The sequence below is a fragment of the Nuphar pumila genome, chromosome 7 (genome assembly GCF_984573655.1).
Source record: "Nuphar pumila chromosome 7, dmNupPumi1.hap1.1, whole genome shotgun sequence".
Taxonomy (NCBI): Eukaryota; Viridiplantae; Streptophyta; class Magnoliopsida; order Nymphaeales; family Nymphaeaceae; genus Nuphar; species Nuphar pumila.
This window is the reverse complement of record NC_143255.1, coordinates 50266205-50284527: the sequence shown is the minus strand read 5'-3', so window position 1 is coordinate 50284527 and position 18323 is coordinate 50266205. Positions and strand designations below refer to the sequence as shown.

The 18323-nt window shown below is 38.8% G+C and overlaps 1 protein-coding gene across 2 annotated transcripts in view; it reads right to left on the bottom strand.

The window, feature by feature from the left end:
• LOC149832229 (pantothenate kinase 2-like) overlaps positions 1-18323 on the bottom strand; it is a 132761-nt gene that overhangs the window by 39482 nt on the left and 74956 nt on the right. For both annotated transcript variants that reach the window (XR_016433328.1, XM_090014389.1), the window contains exon 14: positions 10464-10546. Coding sequence is in view for 1 of the 2 variants with exons in the window: in XM_090014389.1 (XP_089870515.1) it covers positions 10464-10546 (83 nt within the window). In the remaining variant the exon portion in view is untranslated. The remainder of the gene's footprint in view (positions 1-10463; positions 10547-18323) is intronic.

The window sequence follows — 18323 nt, the reverse complement described above, 5'->3', positions numbered from 1 at the left end:
TTATTTTCGACAAAGGGCTCAGCCCCTGTCACCCCGTGGTTGTCTGCAGGCAAGGGCTCACCCCTTGTCGTCTTTCTGATTTCGGCCAACAAGGGCACACCCCTGCTGCCTCTCTTTTTTTTCCTATAGGCAGGCTTGTTTTTCTATTTCTCCGCATAATAATTAATGTAGCACTGTTGCAGACCTCGCATCGGACCCCCCGCTCTGGCTCCATGGCCCGAGCCTCGTATCATCTACACGCGTAGACGCACGCAGCTGCACGACATCCCGAGGTAGGGGAAAGTCGCACGAAAAGTTTGTATGAACAAAATAAAATAAGACTTCTGAGATAGAATAGTTATTTTACATACTTGCTTATCTGAAGAAGTATTGGCTGGTCAGAGTTTTACTCATTTTGATTCTTTTGAAATTGCATGCTCGATGTAAATTCTGTGGTTAGACTCATTCTAGAAAGAATCAAGTAGTTTAATTGGCATACTTGTTTACGTGTCGGATTACTTAACTCGTGATTGTCTGTTCTGCATGCTTATTATTTTGAAACTGCATACTTAAGGTAGACTTTATGAATAGACTCAATTCTGGAGAGAACACCACTGCAATTGCTATTATAACCGAACCTTAAGTCATGTACGGTATGAATTTTAGGTGAGGTCATGGAGTATCCTGAAGTGGGAAATCAACACTTTATTGATTTTGATGTGATATTATCGGCCTCCACAGGCCAATTGCTCAGAAAAGCGATACATGTCATGTATGAACCAAAAGAATCATAAAACATTATATGTTGCCCTCTCATCGTAGTCGTACCTCTAGGGAGGTACAACCGTACTTTTGGACAAGTACGTCCCATGTGGGTTACGATGGTTGGAGGATGAGGTTGTAGCAACCTCAATGAGTGCAATTAGCACAATGCTGAGATCACATAAATGGTGACCATTCGCCTTCACAGGCAAGATGCTCGAGTGGGTCTAATAGACCAGAGCATGCAGGATGGGGCGGCGGTTAAGAAACCCCCGTTGTACCCATCCGATCTTCACGGTTCATCAAGGAAGAGGATGGATGGTACAAAGACTCCGATGGACAGGTTGTTAACAACCACCCCACGGGCAAAAGACTCGGTTTCCCCAGTCATCGGAGTTAGGGGAATTGGGATTATCATAAATTATCCTAGGTGGTAACTCCCAGGCACTTCTGCAGAAGTTGGATGCATCCATGGGCCACGAATGCCTTTGGGGATTTACTCTCTTGGTCACTGATCGTCCCCTTAGGAGCGGACTCAGTCAGCCATCCGGGTTAATGAAAACACCTGACATAATAAACCCCCGAATCGGTCTCGGCTGTTTCTACGTTTCGCGTCTGTGCGTACCCACAGGCCAGTTAATATCAGAACTTAAAGAATATCTTCATGAATAGTTGTAGATGACTGAGACTTACACTGCTTCAACTAACAGCTCTTTGCACATATTACATTTGTTAGAATAGGCTACAATTGTTTTAATTGCTTAAATATCATAACTGTTTATCTCATTAATGTCCTATTTTATTTTCATTCTACTTATCTGTTCGTGCACCTACTAGTTTGTTATGAAACTGACACATTTCATGGGCAGGTGAGGAGTAGGACTTCACTGGCGGCCGATGGCGTGGTGCAACATGGATCAAGATTCATCTTCTTTCTGCTGGCGGCTTGGCTCTAGGTCTTTTTGGAGTTTTCTTTAGATTTATTGAACTTTGGAATAAAATGCTCATTTTGTAATAAACTGCAGATTTTTAATCTATTGTCTTATTTCTTAAATTTCTTTAAGTTGTTGTACATGTGAATGATGGTTTTTTAGCTAACGTACCCAGGATTGTTGACTTGTGTTCCTTTCTAAATGGCTTCCGCTGTCGTTTTTAAAAATTAAAACTTTAAATCTTTGAAAGGTTTTTCGATAAGGTTTTCGAAATCACAAGTCGAAATTTTGGGGCGTTACAGGTAAGTTGGTAGAGTTAGTAGATGTTATGTGTAGGAGAAAGATGGATATTTTATGTCTACAAGAGACCAAATGGGTAGGTGAGAAAGCAAAATTTATAGAACCTTGGGGATATAAGATTTGGTATACATGAATAAATAGAAATAGGAATGGAGTAGGGATTGTTATGAGTCGTGAGTTTATAGATAATGTAGTTGAGGTCCGTAGGAAGGGTGATAGGATTTTACTTATTAAATTAGTATTAGGTACAGCTATTATTAATATTATTAGTGTTTATGCACCTCAAGTAGGTTTAGATGATTCTATTAAGCGTCAATTTTGGGAAGATTTAGATTGAGTAGTACAAGGGATATCTTATGGAGAAAAGTTTTTCATCGGTGGTGACCTTAATGGACATGTAGACATTAGTAGGGATGGATTTGAGAGTATCCATGGAGGCTATGGTATAGGAGAAAGAAACGAAAGTGGAGAAAGGATTTTAGATTTTGGTTTGTCCTATGATATGATCTTAGCAAACACTTGGTTTAAGAAGAGGGAGTCTCACCTAGTAACATTTAAAAGTGGGGTTAATACGAGTCCGATAGATTTTTTCCTACTTAGAAAGAGAGATAGGGGTTGTTGCATCGATTGTAAGGTTATACCGGGAGAAAGTGTAGCTACACAATATAGAGTCTTAATTTTACATCTTAGAATTAGACAATGCCGCAAAAGGGATAGACATAGGATAGATCCTAGAATTAAGTTGCGGGCACTGAAAGGAGCTAAACAAGGAATGTTTGTAGAGCAGGTAGTTAAGGAAGTTGATTGGTGTCTCGAGGATGATTCAGAATCAATGTGAAATAAGACAACGGGTGGCATGAGAAAGGTGGCTAAGGAGGTATTGGGTGAGTCTAAAGGCGGTGCACCGCTAGGTAAGGATACATCATGGTGGAACGAGGATGTCAAATTAGCTATTAAGGTTAAAAGAGAGTGTTATAGAAATCTAAGAGTCGTGATAATGAGAATTTGGAAAAGTATATGATAGCAAAGAAGGAAGCTAAAAAAGTAGTTCGAAACGCGAGGGATAAGGTATATAAGGAGGTTTATGACAAGTTGGATACCAAAGAGGGCGAGAAGGATATTTATAGGCGTGCAAAGATGAGAGATAGAAAATCGAGGGATTTGGGTATGGTTAGATGTATCAAAGATGAAATGCAAAGGGTTTTAGTCAAAGATGAGGAGATTAAGGAGAGATGAAAAGATTATTTTGATAAGCTATTTAATGGAAGTCATGCTCAGGATCTTGGAGACTTCTCCATTCCTTTTCATGAGATGAATCGTGACTTCATGCGCAAGATTTAAAAGAAAGAAATTGCAGAGGCTTTGAAGAAAATGAAATCAAGGGCAGTTGGCCCAGATGGTATACCTATCGAAGCTTGAAAATGCTTGGGTGAGAAAGGTTTAGAATGGTTGACAAATCTTTTTAACAAGATTTGGCGGACAAATAAGATGCCTAATGAGTGGAGGAAGAGTACTTTGGTGCCTCTATATAAGAATAAGGGTGATATACAAGATTGCACAAACTATCGTGGTATAAAACTCATGAGCCATACTATGAAACTTTGGGAGAGGGTGATTGAGTATAAGTTGAGGAAAGTTGTCATGATATCGAAGAATCAATTTGGTTTTATGCCTGGAAGAATAACTAAGGAAGCTATACATCTTCTTAGACAACTTATTGAGAGATATAGAGAGAGGAACAAAGATTTGCATATGGTTTTTATTGATTTGGAGAAGGCATACGATAGAGTACCTAGGGATGTTTTCTGGTGGACAATGATGAAGAAAGGCATTTCTCTCAAGTACATTAGTATAATTAAAGATATGTACGAAGGAGTAATCAGGGTTACCAGAAGCGCCTAGCTAAAAGGGGAAGCGCGAAACGTCGCGCTTCCGAAGCATGGGGGGAAGCGTCCCCCTTTTTTGGGAAGCGCGCTTCCCTTTAATGGGGGACGCGTTTCCCTTTAATGGGGGACGCGCTTCCCTTTAATGGGAAGCGCGCTTCCCATCACGCTTCCCCTGTTTTTTCAAATTTTTTGTATTTTTTATTTTTATTTTTATTTTTTTTCGCTTCCCCCTCGCTTCCGAGACGCTTCCTAGGTCGCTTCCGAGACGCTTCCTAGGTCGCTTCCGAGACACTTCCTGAATCGGTCCTAAGTGGTCCCACGCTTCCCCGCTTCCTAAAATTTTGAAAGTGCCTCGCTTCCCGCTCCCACTTTCCGTATCGCTTCCCGCTCTCGCTTCCTCAACGGGCAACCATGGGAGTAATAACCAATGTCCGCACTTGTGAAGGGGTGACAACCAATTTTCCTATAACGGTTGGGTTACATCAAGGATTTGCATTAAGCCATTTCCTATTTGCTATAGTGATGGATGAGCTTACGAGATCAATTCAAGAAAATGTGTCGTGGTGTATGTTGTTTGCTGATGATATTGTTTTGATTGATGAGTCTAGAGCTGGGGTTAATGACAGACATTGGAAGCAAGAGGTTTTAAGTTGAGTAAGAGTAAGACAAAATATATGAAATGTCGGTTTAGTAAGCAACGGAGTAGTGATGGGAGTGTAGTGAAGCTTGGTGAGCAAGAAATACCGGGGATGACTGTTTCAAATATTTGGGATCTATCATTCAAAAGTATGGAGAAATTGATGGAGATGTAAGTCATAGGATAAAGGTTGGGTAGATGAAATGGAAAAGTGCAACTGGAGTGTAATGCAATCGTAGAATGCCATTGCGGTTGAAGGGAAAGTTTTATAGGACGACAATTAGGCCCGCTTTACTATATGGTACAGAATGTTGGGCTGCCAAGAGACATCATATTCAAAAAATGAGTGTAGCTGAGATGCGTATGCTTAGATAGATGTGTGGAAATACAATAAAAGATAAGATTCGAAACGAGGAGATACGTAAGAAGGTAGATGTTGCATCCATTGAAAATAAGATGAGAGAGAATCGTTTACGGTGGTTTGGACATATTCGGCGAAGGCCTAATGATGCTCCAGTTAGAAGGATGGAGAAATGGGAAAATATATTAGTTAAAAGATGTCGGGGTAGGCCTAAGAAGACTTGGATGAAGATGATAAGAAAGGATATGAATGCTTTGAACCTCACCGAGGACATGGCATTGGATAGAAATGATTGGAGGAGAAGGATTCATGTGGAAGACCCAGAATGATTTTCTTTTTTGGTTCATATCGCCGACCCCAATTGTTTTGGGATGAAGGCGTAATTGTTGTTGTTGTTGGTTATGTGTGCCACAGATTTAAATGTTCGTTTATGGCAAAAGCATGTCTTACATGTGATCAATGCATTTGTTCCTTAGGGGATTCAGAAAGAAACTGCATACAGTTTATATTGTTGTTGATTCATGTTAATCTCGGCATACACGCACTTTAGGTTGATCCTCGGTTCATGATAGTATATATATATATATATATATATATACACGTGTGTGAATGTTGATCATGGTGGGGATTCGGGAACGGACTGGGGCCGGCTCGACCTCGGTCCTTGTCCCTGGACGGGTGATATTCGTGGTCAGGCCTGATTATTCTGGTCCGGCTTGACCTTGTGAGAAAACTCAACAGTCAGGTAGAGGAGATTAACCCATCAGGAGTCCGTTGGATGCAGCCACCACAAGTTTCGAGCATCTGCAGGATAAAATAGATATCCAATCATCATATGGATTGGAAACGCCAAGTTTAAAAGAAGAAAGAGGCGATGACTGGATGTATTCCCTTAGATCTTTTGACAATAGTTGATCCCCTTTGGCATCGACTGTGATGCCTTAAGATAATGGTCCAATGAATTATCACTCTAGTTCATATCCAGTATTTTATTAATTGACATGTGCAACAAATGGCTATGGTCTAGAAACTGTGCTGCATGCACGAAATGCATTTGCTCCAGTGTGTGCTACCAGACACCTCCAATCTACTTATCACAAAACCTACTGTTAATTGCTGAACTGTCACAGCAAGACAAAAAGATAAGGGAGTACCTTTCCAACAATAGAACAAAATCATCTTCTAAGTCTGATATAAGAACTTGACAGACGATTCTGTCTATTAAGTAGAGACACATGTGCCCTGTTAACCACTAGAAAGAGCCTCAAGATACCAACAACTGACCCACAGCATTGGACTGATCCTATTGATACTAGGCCCAGCCGACCTGCAATTGGCTGGGTACTTTCTAAAATTTGCTGAGCTCAGCCAATGACAGTCGGCTGGGCAGATTCATAGATTAATAGGCCCAGTCGACTGTCATTGGCCGGGCAATTGTCACAAAAAAAAAAACAGATTTCTGTCTCTAACTGAGACCGAACAGGGTATTGTTTAATCCCAGCTGACCCATCCGGCTGGGCAGAAAAGTGTACTGTTCAGTCCCAGTCGACTGGTTCGGCTGGGTCTGAACCTCTAAAAAAAAAAAATTGGGGACAGGACAGTCTACTGTCCGGTCCCAGCTGACACAGTCGACTGGGACAGAACAGCATGCTGTCCAGTCCCAGCCGACTGGTTCGGCTGGGGCTGGCTCCCTGTCAAAATAGATAAAAAAAAAAGTAACAGCGAAAGAAAAAAATAAAGTTATATACTATCACATATGGGTAAGTGAAGGACTAGACAGACTCCAATAAAACAGTTATGTATAGTGGACATGTCACGTGTGTACATGTTCACATGCAATGTATTTGCTTAATTCTCACATAAGTGCAAATTATAAATGTCCAGATTTCGAGATACATGTGTGCAGATTTATACCTAATTGCATATTTAGAGCTACATGTTCATATACATATTTCAAAAATTCCAGGTTTCATGTATGTATTGAATTAATGCTCATGATGTAGATAAGTTTGTATCTAGATTCATATTTGTTAAGTGCTCGTAGTTAAGTTCGGATTCATGTATGTAAATTGCCCATGTTTATTTCCAGATTTACATATGATAAGTGTTCGGACTTCATACATGTTAAACATCTAGATTACGCATATTTAAGACTGGACTGTTAAGCATGACTTTATATGAGCATTGGAATGGTGGTATGTGACTACCAATGCTATCCCGTGTACGGGCAGCATGGGTTGGACTCGGTGGGGACGTGTGTTGTACTCAAGCTTGCCAAAATGGCAAAAAGAATTGTGATTATGCATGATTATAACATATAAAATGTTGTTTACATATGTATGCATACAAGGAAAATGAGAACCCTGAAAGTTACATAGTTGTTTTACAATTTTCTAGCATGATCACGCACATTTTTTCATATTGAGCATAAGATGAATCATGAAAAGAAATATGTACTACAATCATGTGATCATATGCATGCGAAATTTGTTATTCTTTTATATTCTTATTTAGTGTGTATGAATGTACATTTGAGAGCATATTGAATGATAGCATAAGTGGCATGCTCAGTGTGATTTTTGTATTAGATGCATCGGTGGTCGAAAGCGAACAACTGTAGGCCATGTGGGCCACGAGTAGGTGTTTCTCCATGTTTAGTTTTTATGCATCGCAAAGATCAAGTTAATGTTTATTGAATTATAAATTAATTGCATTGTTCATGTTGTAACGGGCTGAGGTCCCGTGATGAGTTCTGCATGCTGATTTGCAAAACAAATGTTGTATTTTGTATGTTGATTTGCAAAACAAGTATTGTGAAATAAATCATTCTTTTGATAAAAAGAGAAAAAGAGAAAACAATCTAATTAATGTTTTTCCTGGATATATCTTTTTTAGTGTGGTAATCCTAGATTGTGGTTTTGAGGAACTGTGAGGATACTAAAACTCCGTGTGTGTTTGTGTCCCTGAGCCCAACTAGGTGGTTCACTTCTTGACCACGGTTTTAGAAAAAATCTGCCACTTTGCCTAGGGGTGGTGTGTAGACACAACTGTTGTTATTGGTATACCAAGAAAATGGCATTAGTGGATGTTGATTTCCCTAATGTCTCATCATTAGATGTTGATTTATAATGTTCCGATGAATGATGTTGATTCCTGATATCGGTCGAGGGCAAAGTGTGAGACTCAGTAATAAAATACAAATTGTGTGTTAAGCTACAACTGGGAACCTAACTTGAACTCAAGAATTTGTTGTACATGTTTTTTAGTATCTGCGGGTTTTAATGAAAAGTGAAACTAAAATTGTGTGCATTTAATAAGGACATGCATACAAAAGAAAACTCTGATAAAAACTTAATAAGTTATCCATGCATGTGCATTGATTCCATGCATATTTACTGTTCTACATTAGATCATGCATCTTTACCTGCTTTGTTATCGGTGGTATATTGTTGTTGTATGATTATTGTTCCTAAATGCATGAATGATTATTTAGATTATGAGATAGTTATATTTTCTCTAAAAATGTTGCATGAATCTGATATATGCTCTTCTTACTTATTTAATTCATTAGAGGAATTTGTACGCAGGATCTATGATTCTGACACCGTATTTCTCATGTTTTTCACGACCTCATATAAGTGATGAAACAATCTGCTACTGCGAGCTACGAGGACCACAGGACTACTGGACATTCTACTTTGGGACAGAGTGGCTCAATATTTTGTTCTACTTGTCTTTCATTTGCTTTATTGATTGATAAATAAAGTTATTTTGGGTTTGGATAACGGTGGTGTAAGCTCTCTTGTGGTTGTGTTATGACCCTAAGACTCTAGGGTCTCTCGGTTTGTTTCTGCAATTGTTAAAAAAAAATCCACTTTTTCCACGGGTATAAATTGGGGTCGTTACACACCTTCTGGTGGTGTGTTTGCCCTTGGATTTTTCCTCCCAAGGTCGCGGGAGCTCTCCAAAAGCTACCGCCTGAACACAGTCTAGCTAGGCAGTTTATGATCATTTGGCCTACTTTGGCCCTCGTTTCCAGTCGCCTCCGACCACCGCTGCCAGTGACCACCACCGTCGGACTCTCCTCACGGCCGACCATTGACCTGAAGTCATCCTCAGGTCAGCTGCCTTTCTGAGTGAATCGAGATTGGTGCACAAAGCTAGCCCCGTGCTCACTGTGGTGGTTCTGTTCACTGCACACAGTTTTCAAAGTGTTTGATGCAAGGTTCCACAAGCCCTTGCACCTTCGTTACTGTACCAGGGCTTCTGCACCTTGGTGTACACCGTCCCCAAAGTACGAGGAAGCTTCTCCCAAGTGTGAATCACCATACGACGTCGATTGGTACTTCGCACAAGCTGTGGAAGTCATCCAGTTGTGCAGTCTGCAGACTCTGCACCCACTGTGTACCTGCCGCATAGCACCTGCGCATGTGTGCATGTGTCAGTGGTCTGTGTGACACAATCTCCCTTGTGCCTTTCGCATACGCTGCAGCATTCAGTCTAATACACACCTGCATGCCATATGCGGCCGGTCTCTACGTGTGCATCAACCACACGCCCCGCGGTTGCACCCGTCACTTCGGCAGCCACTTGCTGAGCATGCAGACCCCCTTCCGCTGTGCCTTGTTCCTGCAGCAGCCTTGAGGGAAGGCTGGACCACCTGGCCAAGGTGTCAGGTGCCAAACGCAGCCAAGCACTCGTCAGTGACCAAGTGTGCGAGTGGGGTGTAGTTCTCCGAAGCGCCCCCGTAAGCCACATTGTGAGGGAGTTTGACGAGCGATCTGAGGCTTCCCCAGCAGGCACCTATCAACCAGTTCCCACTTGTCAACTTCCAACCCAACTCATACTGTGCCATGCCATTTGATTTACACTCATACACTGATCTAATGTTGGATGAACAGGTGTAAACATGACTGTTGCCTACCTGTCCCTTCAAATAATGAATCTTTCTCCTTTCAGATCACCGACAACACAGTGACAAGTCATAACCTCCAAAAGGTATACCATTTATTCCCTTTCCTCTAGGCCCAACCTACCAAGAATGAGAACCCACAAGGATGAACTTGTATCAACAGCTCAGTAGTTGGAATCCCCTTGTTTGAAGGTTCACACTGGGTTTGGGGTATGAAAGGTTCATGTCACGCTGTAAGGGTTTCGGGTATGAAGACCGATATAAAGGCCGCTCAAGGAGAGGGACTGCTACTCCAGATGACCCTGATAGGAGTGATGACACCAAAGACCCCACAAGATAGCAAGATTTGGCTGTCAATATGCTATCCAAATTGTGTTTAATTCTTTTTCAAAATTGTAAGAAGGTTGTGCTGAAACTTATTCTAACTCAGCGAATAAAAGCACTTGCGCATTAGATTAATGGAACTCTGGATGCCAAGAATTGATCAATCAAACAAATGGACACCTGTTAATTGTGACATTCTGAAAACATGACATATAAAAATGTCTACATACTGCATATGATAGCACATTCAGAGTTGTCTGCAAATGAAACAGCTTTACTATGGCTATTTCATTAACAATAAAGATAGCTAACTTAGCCAATTGCTTCCAACCAACGATCAGCTTTCAAGATGACAGCAATGTAATATTACCTGGCCAAGTGTGCAGAAAATGCACTAGAAAATGCAACCCCTCTCCTTTTTGCATCATCCGTCCCACCTTCGCTGGCTATTGCCTACAAGGTCAATCAACGATTAAGCTTATGGCTGTAAAACAAGGAGAAAACCAACAAATGTTTTATATATGCCTAACAAAATTGCAGAAGAAAAATACTAGATTTCTATCAGCAGTTTCATGTAAAAATCACGTGCAAAGAGAAACCACACGGGCTTGACTATATATATATATATATATATATATATATATATAGAGAGAGAGAGAGAGAGAGAGAGAGAGAGATGCTCAATGACAAATGTTAAAATGACATTTTAGCAACCATGTTGTCAGAATAATTTTTGGGTTTTTCCAGGTTTTAAGAATGTAAGAAAATGAGTAAATAGGTGAAAAAAATCAACTAGGATTTTTTTCTGCAGAAACATCAATAAACTGAATATACCAAGATGGATCTGTTTTTAACAAAAAAAATCATGATATTTTTAATTCATCATAATGCTTTTCTTTTTTCTTTTGGCCTATCAGTATCACATTTTCTCATGGTACTTTAGGAAAAATGAAACCACACAGAGATATTCATGGAAAAACAGTCATAAACTAAAATTCTTTTGGTTAGAAAACCAAATGGGTTGCACCAAGTTTATACATAATAAAAAACACTCATGAGAAATATGTAGACAGCAAGAACATGGAGAAGATAATCATAAAATTACTAGTTAATTCAATAAATGAAACTGTACATCAATATAAGTTGTACGTGAAAACAGTGACACCAGGACATTGGATCCAGAAAGCTCAGAAGACATGTTGAAAGCACATAAGACACCGATTGATGATGTATGGCAGGGAAGTAATAAGAATTTAGCAAATAGAGAGCTTTCTGTCTCACTGCACTAAATTTAACCATATGCAATCAGCTATCAAGCTGTAACGCCCCAAAAATCCCGGACTTGTAACTTTTAAGAAAATTTTAAAAGCCTTGTAATCATTCATTTATCGGAGTTTTAAATAGTAATTTAGCAGAAAATTGTATTTTTGAAACAACAAGTCAACGGACCTTTTGCGCATTACATGTGAAACCTTTTTCCTTTACACAACGGATTTGAAACTCAGTACATTCAAAACCAAATAGATTAAAAGAAATGCAGTTTTAATAATTTAGAGTTTATACAAAAGAAAATTTTTCAAGGAAACCCTTATGCAAAATTTCAGAAATATCCTCAAGAGCGAAACGTCAGAAAAAGAGTCTCATCTTGATACCATTGTGTCATCGTGTCATCGCCTGTATCGTAAACCTAAACATCACTTGTACCCATAAAATTAGTCAGTTTCATGAAAAATTGGTAAGTGCACAAGTAAGACAATAAAGAACAAATCTAGTAAAAATATTTAATTCATACATGATACACAATTCAGCAAGTAATGTGAATAAAACTAACATATGCATCAAATTCATTCCTGATACACATTTCAACAAGTTAACATGAACAAATCTAGATTCAACAAGTAATATGAATTAGTCTAGATTCAACAGTTATGTGATCTAATCTAGTTTCGATAAATAACATGAACAAATCTAGATTCAATAAGCAATGTGAGTAGGATAACTTTGTTTCGATATTAGCTGGCATGCGTGTATGCACAAGACACGAAACATAGAAACAACTGAGACTAATCTGAGGGTTTATTATGCCATGTATTTTAGATACCCCGAGTAGCTAGCTGAGTTCGCTCCTAAGAGAATGGTAAGTGACCGAGAGAGAATTCTTCAAAAGCATACGTAGCAAGGGATGTATCCAACTTCTGCAAAAGTCTATAGGATCTACCACCTAGGATAATTTTCAGTAGTCCCGTCCTCTAACTTCGATGATTGGGGACGCCGAGTCATTTGCCCAAGGGGTGGTTGTTAACAACCTGTCCATCGGAGTTTTTGTACCATCTCATCCTCTCTCTTGACGAAAAACAGCAAGTCGAATGAGTGCATCAGGTTTTATTTAACTGAATGAAATGAAATGGGGATCTTCGAAACACGAGCTTTGATTAACAAGAGCAAGTGTCAAGAATGACACTAAAGCATAACCCTTAAAAAGGGTATAACTGGAAACAAAATAAAAATAAAAAATGTATTCTTTATTGATATGAAAAACCAATTGCTTAAGAAGCATTGGAGTAAAATACAAGAGGGGCTGCACCCCTTTATATACACAGCTGAAAGAGGACTCAATAGAGCTGTTGGGCACAGTCCAACAGCTCTATTTAGAGCTGTTGGAATGTGTCAGTCCAACAGCTCTATTAAGAGCTGTTGGACTGTGTCAGTCCAACAGCTCTATTGCTAGTCAAGTCTGGACAGGACTTGACTAGCAACAGTCATTCTAGTTCAAACTGAACTAGATGACATAAAAACAAAAAATAAAAATAAAGGAAAAAAATACAGAAAAGAAAGAAATTAAAAATGTATTTATATATATATATAATAATATAATATTATTATATATACATATATGTACAGTTTTACATTTTAACACTCCCCCTCAAACTTACGGTACAATGAGCGAAAGTTTGTCTAAGAGAAAGTGAAATCGGGGAGCAGCGAGAGGCTTTGTAAAGAAGTCTGCTAACTGATATTCTGAAGTGACATATGGCAGATCAATTATCCCGTGTAGATATTCCTCTCTGACGTAGTGACAATCCATTTCGATGTGTTTGGTGCGTTCGTGGAATGTTCTGTTACTGGCAATGTAGATCGCACTTTTGTTGTCACAACACATTTGTGAAGCCTTTGTTGCTTCAACTCCCATGTCAGCAAGCAGTCGTCGGAGCCAAACTACTTCCATGGTCGTGGTTGCCATGGCTCTGTATTCAGCTTCGGTGGATGAGAGAGATACCTTCTGCTGCTTTTTACACCTCCACGAGATTAATGATTCCCCTAAAAAGACACAAAAGCCAGTGGTTGAGTGTCTGTTATTGGGATCACCTCCCCAATCAGCATCAGTATATGCAATTAAATCAAGAGAAGAGGAGGAAGATAAGAAAAGTCCTCGTGAAAGAGAGGACTTGATGTATCTGATAATACGCATGACTGCTCCCATATGAACAGAAGTAGGAGCATGTTGAAATTGACTTGCTGTATGAACAGCATGTGCTATATCTGGTCTGGTAATGGATAGATAGGAAAGTGCCCCGACAAGCTGTCTGTAAGGAGTAGGGTCTGCAAGAAGTTCTCCATCATCAATCTTCATTTTAACATTAACAACTTCTGGAGTGTCAACTTTCTTATCATCAGTAATACCAGACCTGAAAACAATATCAAAAGCAAATTTAGTCTGAGATAATAAATATCCTCTAGGAGAATAAGCAACTTCAATGCCTAAAAAATATCTCAACAAGCCCAAATCAGTCATTTCAAAATGAGATTTAAGAAGTGTTTTGATTGTTGCAACTCCCTGTTTATCGCTTCCGGTGATGATCATATCATCCACATAGAGAAGAAGCACAATGATCCCTGCATCAGAATTCTTAATAAACAAAGCAGTGTCAGTTAAACAGAATTGAAAACCAATATCAATCATAACACGACTAAACCTATCATACCAAGCTTTTGGTGCTTGTTTAAGTCCATAAAGAGCTTTTTCTAAGCGAAGGACTTTACCCTTAGGAATACTTAGACCAGGAGGGGGTTCCATATATACTTCTTCAACTAGCTTTCCATTTAAAAAAGCATTTTTGACATCCATTTGAAAAATAGACCATTTTTTGATAGAAGCTAAGGCAATTAAGGTTCGGACAGTAGTCATACGAGCCACCGGAGCAAAGGTTTCTTCATAATCAATCCCATATTCTTGGGCATAACCTTTGGCTACTAAACGGGCTTTATATCTTTCAAGAGTACCATCACTCTTGGTTTTAATTTTATAAACCCATCGACATCCTATAGTTTTCTTCCCTGGAGGAAGATCTTGAATATTCCATGTAGAAGCCTTTTCAAGTGCATCTAATTCAGCTTTCATGGCTTCTATCCATTTGATATCATTTTTTGCTTGAAAATATGTGGATGGTTCTTCATATGAGTGAATTAATGCAATAACTGCCCTATATGTGGGTGAGAAAGACTCGTATGATACAAACTTTTCTGGAGGCCTCGAGATTCGGGATGATTGTCTAGTTGGAATGTTAGAATATTTCTCAAGTGCACATGGAGTATTAGACTCTTGTCGCCTGGAATATTGAATACTAGTATCTCTATGAACTTCTTCATTTTCAACATTAAGATCAATAATTCTGTGATCATCATCAAAGTTACAATCAAGGTCATATTCATCAGATGTTGATGTTAGATCTAGCAAAAAGGAGTACTCAGTGACGTCTTTTAATTTTCTAAAATCAAAGAAGCTCTCCTTTTCAAGAAAGGAAACATTTCTAGACACATATAGTTTATTATTTTTGAAGTCAAAACATCTATAACCTTTCTGGTTTTCAGCATATCCTAAAAAGGCACAGGGAATCGCACGAGGGGAAAGTTTATCATTTTTGTCAGTAAATATGAAACATTTGCACCCAAATATTCTTAATCTAGAGTAGTCTGGAGAAATGTTCATAAGTTTTTCAATGGGAGTGATATTTTGTAACGAAGAAGATGGCATCCTATTAATGAGATAGGTGGCAGTTAAGGCAGCTTCTGCCCAAAAGTCTTTAGGGACTTGATTTGCTATTAATAAAGTTCTAGTGGTTTCTATAATATGGCGATGTTTTCGTTCTGCCAGTCCATTTTGTTGAGGTGTATAAGGACAAGATCTTTGATGTGTGATGCCATGCAATTTAAGATAATTTTGAAAATCTGTGGATAAAAACTCTCCCCCTGAATCTGTGCGAAAAATAGTAATATCATTTTGAAACTTGTTTTTAACCATATTATGAAAAGTTTGAAAGTATGAAAATACTTCAGACTTATGTTTGAGAAAGTACATCCACGTATGTCGGGAGAAATCATCGACAAAAATAACATAGTAAACAAATCCTCCTTTAGAAATTACTGGTGCAGGACCCCAAACATCCGAGTGTATTAATTCAAGTGGTCTTGAAGAGAAAAAGGTTCTGTTCTGAAATGGTAATTTTTTCATTTTGCCGAGAATACAATCTTTACAATCAAATGATTCAGAGTTACAAAATTTCCCTAGATTTGGAAAATGTTGGATTTTGGCTATATGTGGGTGACCAAGTCTCTTATGCCACAGTTCCAACTCTATTTTTTGAATATTATAACAAAAAGCTTTCTTCGGCATTTCCAAAAAATCCATGTAATAGAGCCCTCCTTCTCTATGGCCTTCCCCAATCAGCTTGCCTGACTGGCGATCCTGTACCCAACAACCATGAGAAGAAAAAGAAATATTACACCCATAATCAGAAATTTGAGATACAGATAAAAGATTTAAATTTAATTTGGGAACATGTCTAATTTCTGGAATAAAAAATTTTTTTGTTTTATAAATTTTTTCAAAATTTCCTATTCCTTCTATTTCAAGAGAAGTCCCATCAGCAGTAAAGACCTTTGACACACTTGTTTTATTTTTAACACATTTGGATAGACTTTGATTATTTGGGGTCATATGAAAAGATGCACCAGAGTCAAGAAGCCAAGAAATTTTACCTAAATCAGAAAAAGATGAGGCTGCTGCGCCGGTTGAAGCTTCAGATGAGGAAGAGGCACCTTTGATGAGAGGCTGAAGAATCTCCATTAGTTGGGCCAGGGAAACTGGTGCATCCTGATCTTTAGGCTCCGATCCAGCAATTGCAGCTCTTTTTTCTCTCAGTTCCTTAAGTTTGGGACATTGTGGCCTGTAGTGTCCCGGTTCATGACAGTGATGACAAATAACTTTCTTCTTATCATAGTCACCATTTTGTCGGTTAAAGTGAGGAGGCCTATATGATCGAACATGATTCCCTGGTCTAGACACGGCTAAAACGGAATCATCTTCAATTTTTAAAGAACCTTTCCGGAGACGATTTTCTTCCATTGTTAACTCTTCAATAGTTTCAACAATAGAAGGAATTTTTCCCCTGTGAAGTAGGGCCGATTTAGTGGTTTCAAATTCCGGCCTTAATCCAGTGATAAACTGGTAAAAATGTTCAGCATCGAGTTGTTTCTGACGAAGCTCGATGTCTTCGGCACAATGCCACTTTGGTTCTAAAAGGGAAAGTTCTTCCCAAAGTTCGGACAACCCATTGTAATATTCACGAATAGTTTTGTCTCCTTGTGTCATCATTCGAACTTTTTCTTGGAGGTTGCACACGTGTGCAATATCTTTAAGGGAATACATATTCTTAAGGTATTCCCATGCCTTATCGGCATGATCAAATTTGGCAAGACTTGAGCATTTTTTAATGTCAACGCTATTGATAAGCCATGACATTATCTTCGCATGAGATATTCTCCATTCTTTCCATTTCTTCTCGTATGAGGCAATAGCCTTGATTTTCTCTTCTTCCGATAGAGGGACCTCTTTATCTCCCTCCTTTTTAGTAAGAGATAGCTTAGGTTCCGAATCGGAACCATCCACAATCCCCCATAAGCCTTTTCCCCATATATGGTGCTTCATGATTGAAGCCCATGTTACATAGTTCGTATCGCTTAGTTTCATAGGCATGATGGTGACTTTATCATTGTCATCCATCGATTACAAGGAGAGAAAGAATAGGGATAGAAGAGAAACAAGAAGAAAAATGAGAAAGAAAGAAAAAAAAAAAAAACAATACAACAAGATGTGAAATCTTCTCCAATGAAGTGATAAAACACTTCTCTTCAAGTGGCGAACACTTTTGCAAACGGGCACGGAAACCGAGGCAGCTTTTCCTCAAGATTTAGTACTTCCGCGGCTCTGATACCATGAAATGAAATGGGGATCTTCGAAACACGAGCTTTGATTAACAAGAGCAAGTGTCAAGAATGACACTAAAGCATAACCCTTAAAAAGGGTATAACTGGAAACAAAATAAAAATAAAAAATGTATTCTTTATTGATATGAAAAACCAATTGCTTAAGAAGCATTGGAGTAAAATACAAGAGGGGCTGCACCCCTTTATATACACAGCTGAAAGAGGACTCAATAGAGCTGTTGGGCACAGTCCAACAGCTCTATTTAGAGCTGTTGGAATGTGTCAGTCCAACAGCTCTATTAAGAGCTGTTGGACTGTGTCAGTCCAACAGCTCTATTGCTAGTCAAGTCTGGACAGGACTTGACTAGCAACAGTCATTCTAGTTCAAACTGAACTAGATGACATAAAAACAAAAAATAAAAATAAAGGAAAAAAATACAGAAAAGAAAGAAATTAAAAATGTATTTATATATATATATAATAATATAATATTATTATATATACATATATGTACAGTTTTACATTTTAACACTGAAGACCCATTCTGAATGCTTTGGTCTTTCAAACCCACTAGAGCATCTTGCCTGTGAAGGCGAATCATCACCATTTATGTGATTTTCACTTCATCATTGTACCTTTGCACGTTGCGAGGTTATCATAAACCTCTCATCCAATCATCATAGTGCTAACATGTTGTGCCTGTCTAAAAGTACAACTACGATGAGAGGGGCACAAGTTTCTCAAAAAAAAACTCTAGCTTTAATGTGTTGTAAAAAAAATAATGTAATCATTTTAGTTCACATTTGACATGCTATGGTCCTTTAAACCAACACGAGTATCTTGCCTGTGAAGGCAAAACATCACTATGTAACTGATTTCCACAAAGTGCCATTCGCACACTTCGAGGTTACACGAACATCGCATCCAATCATCGTAGTATAAACATGTTATGCCTGTCTAAAAGCAC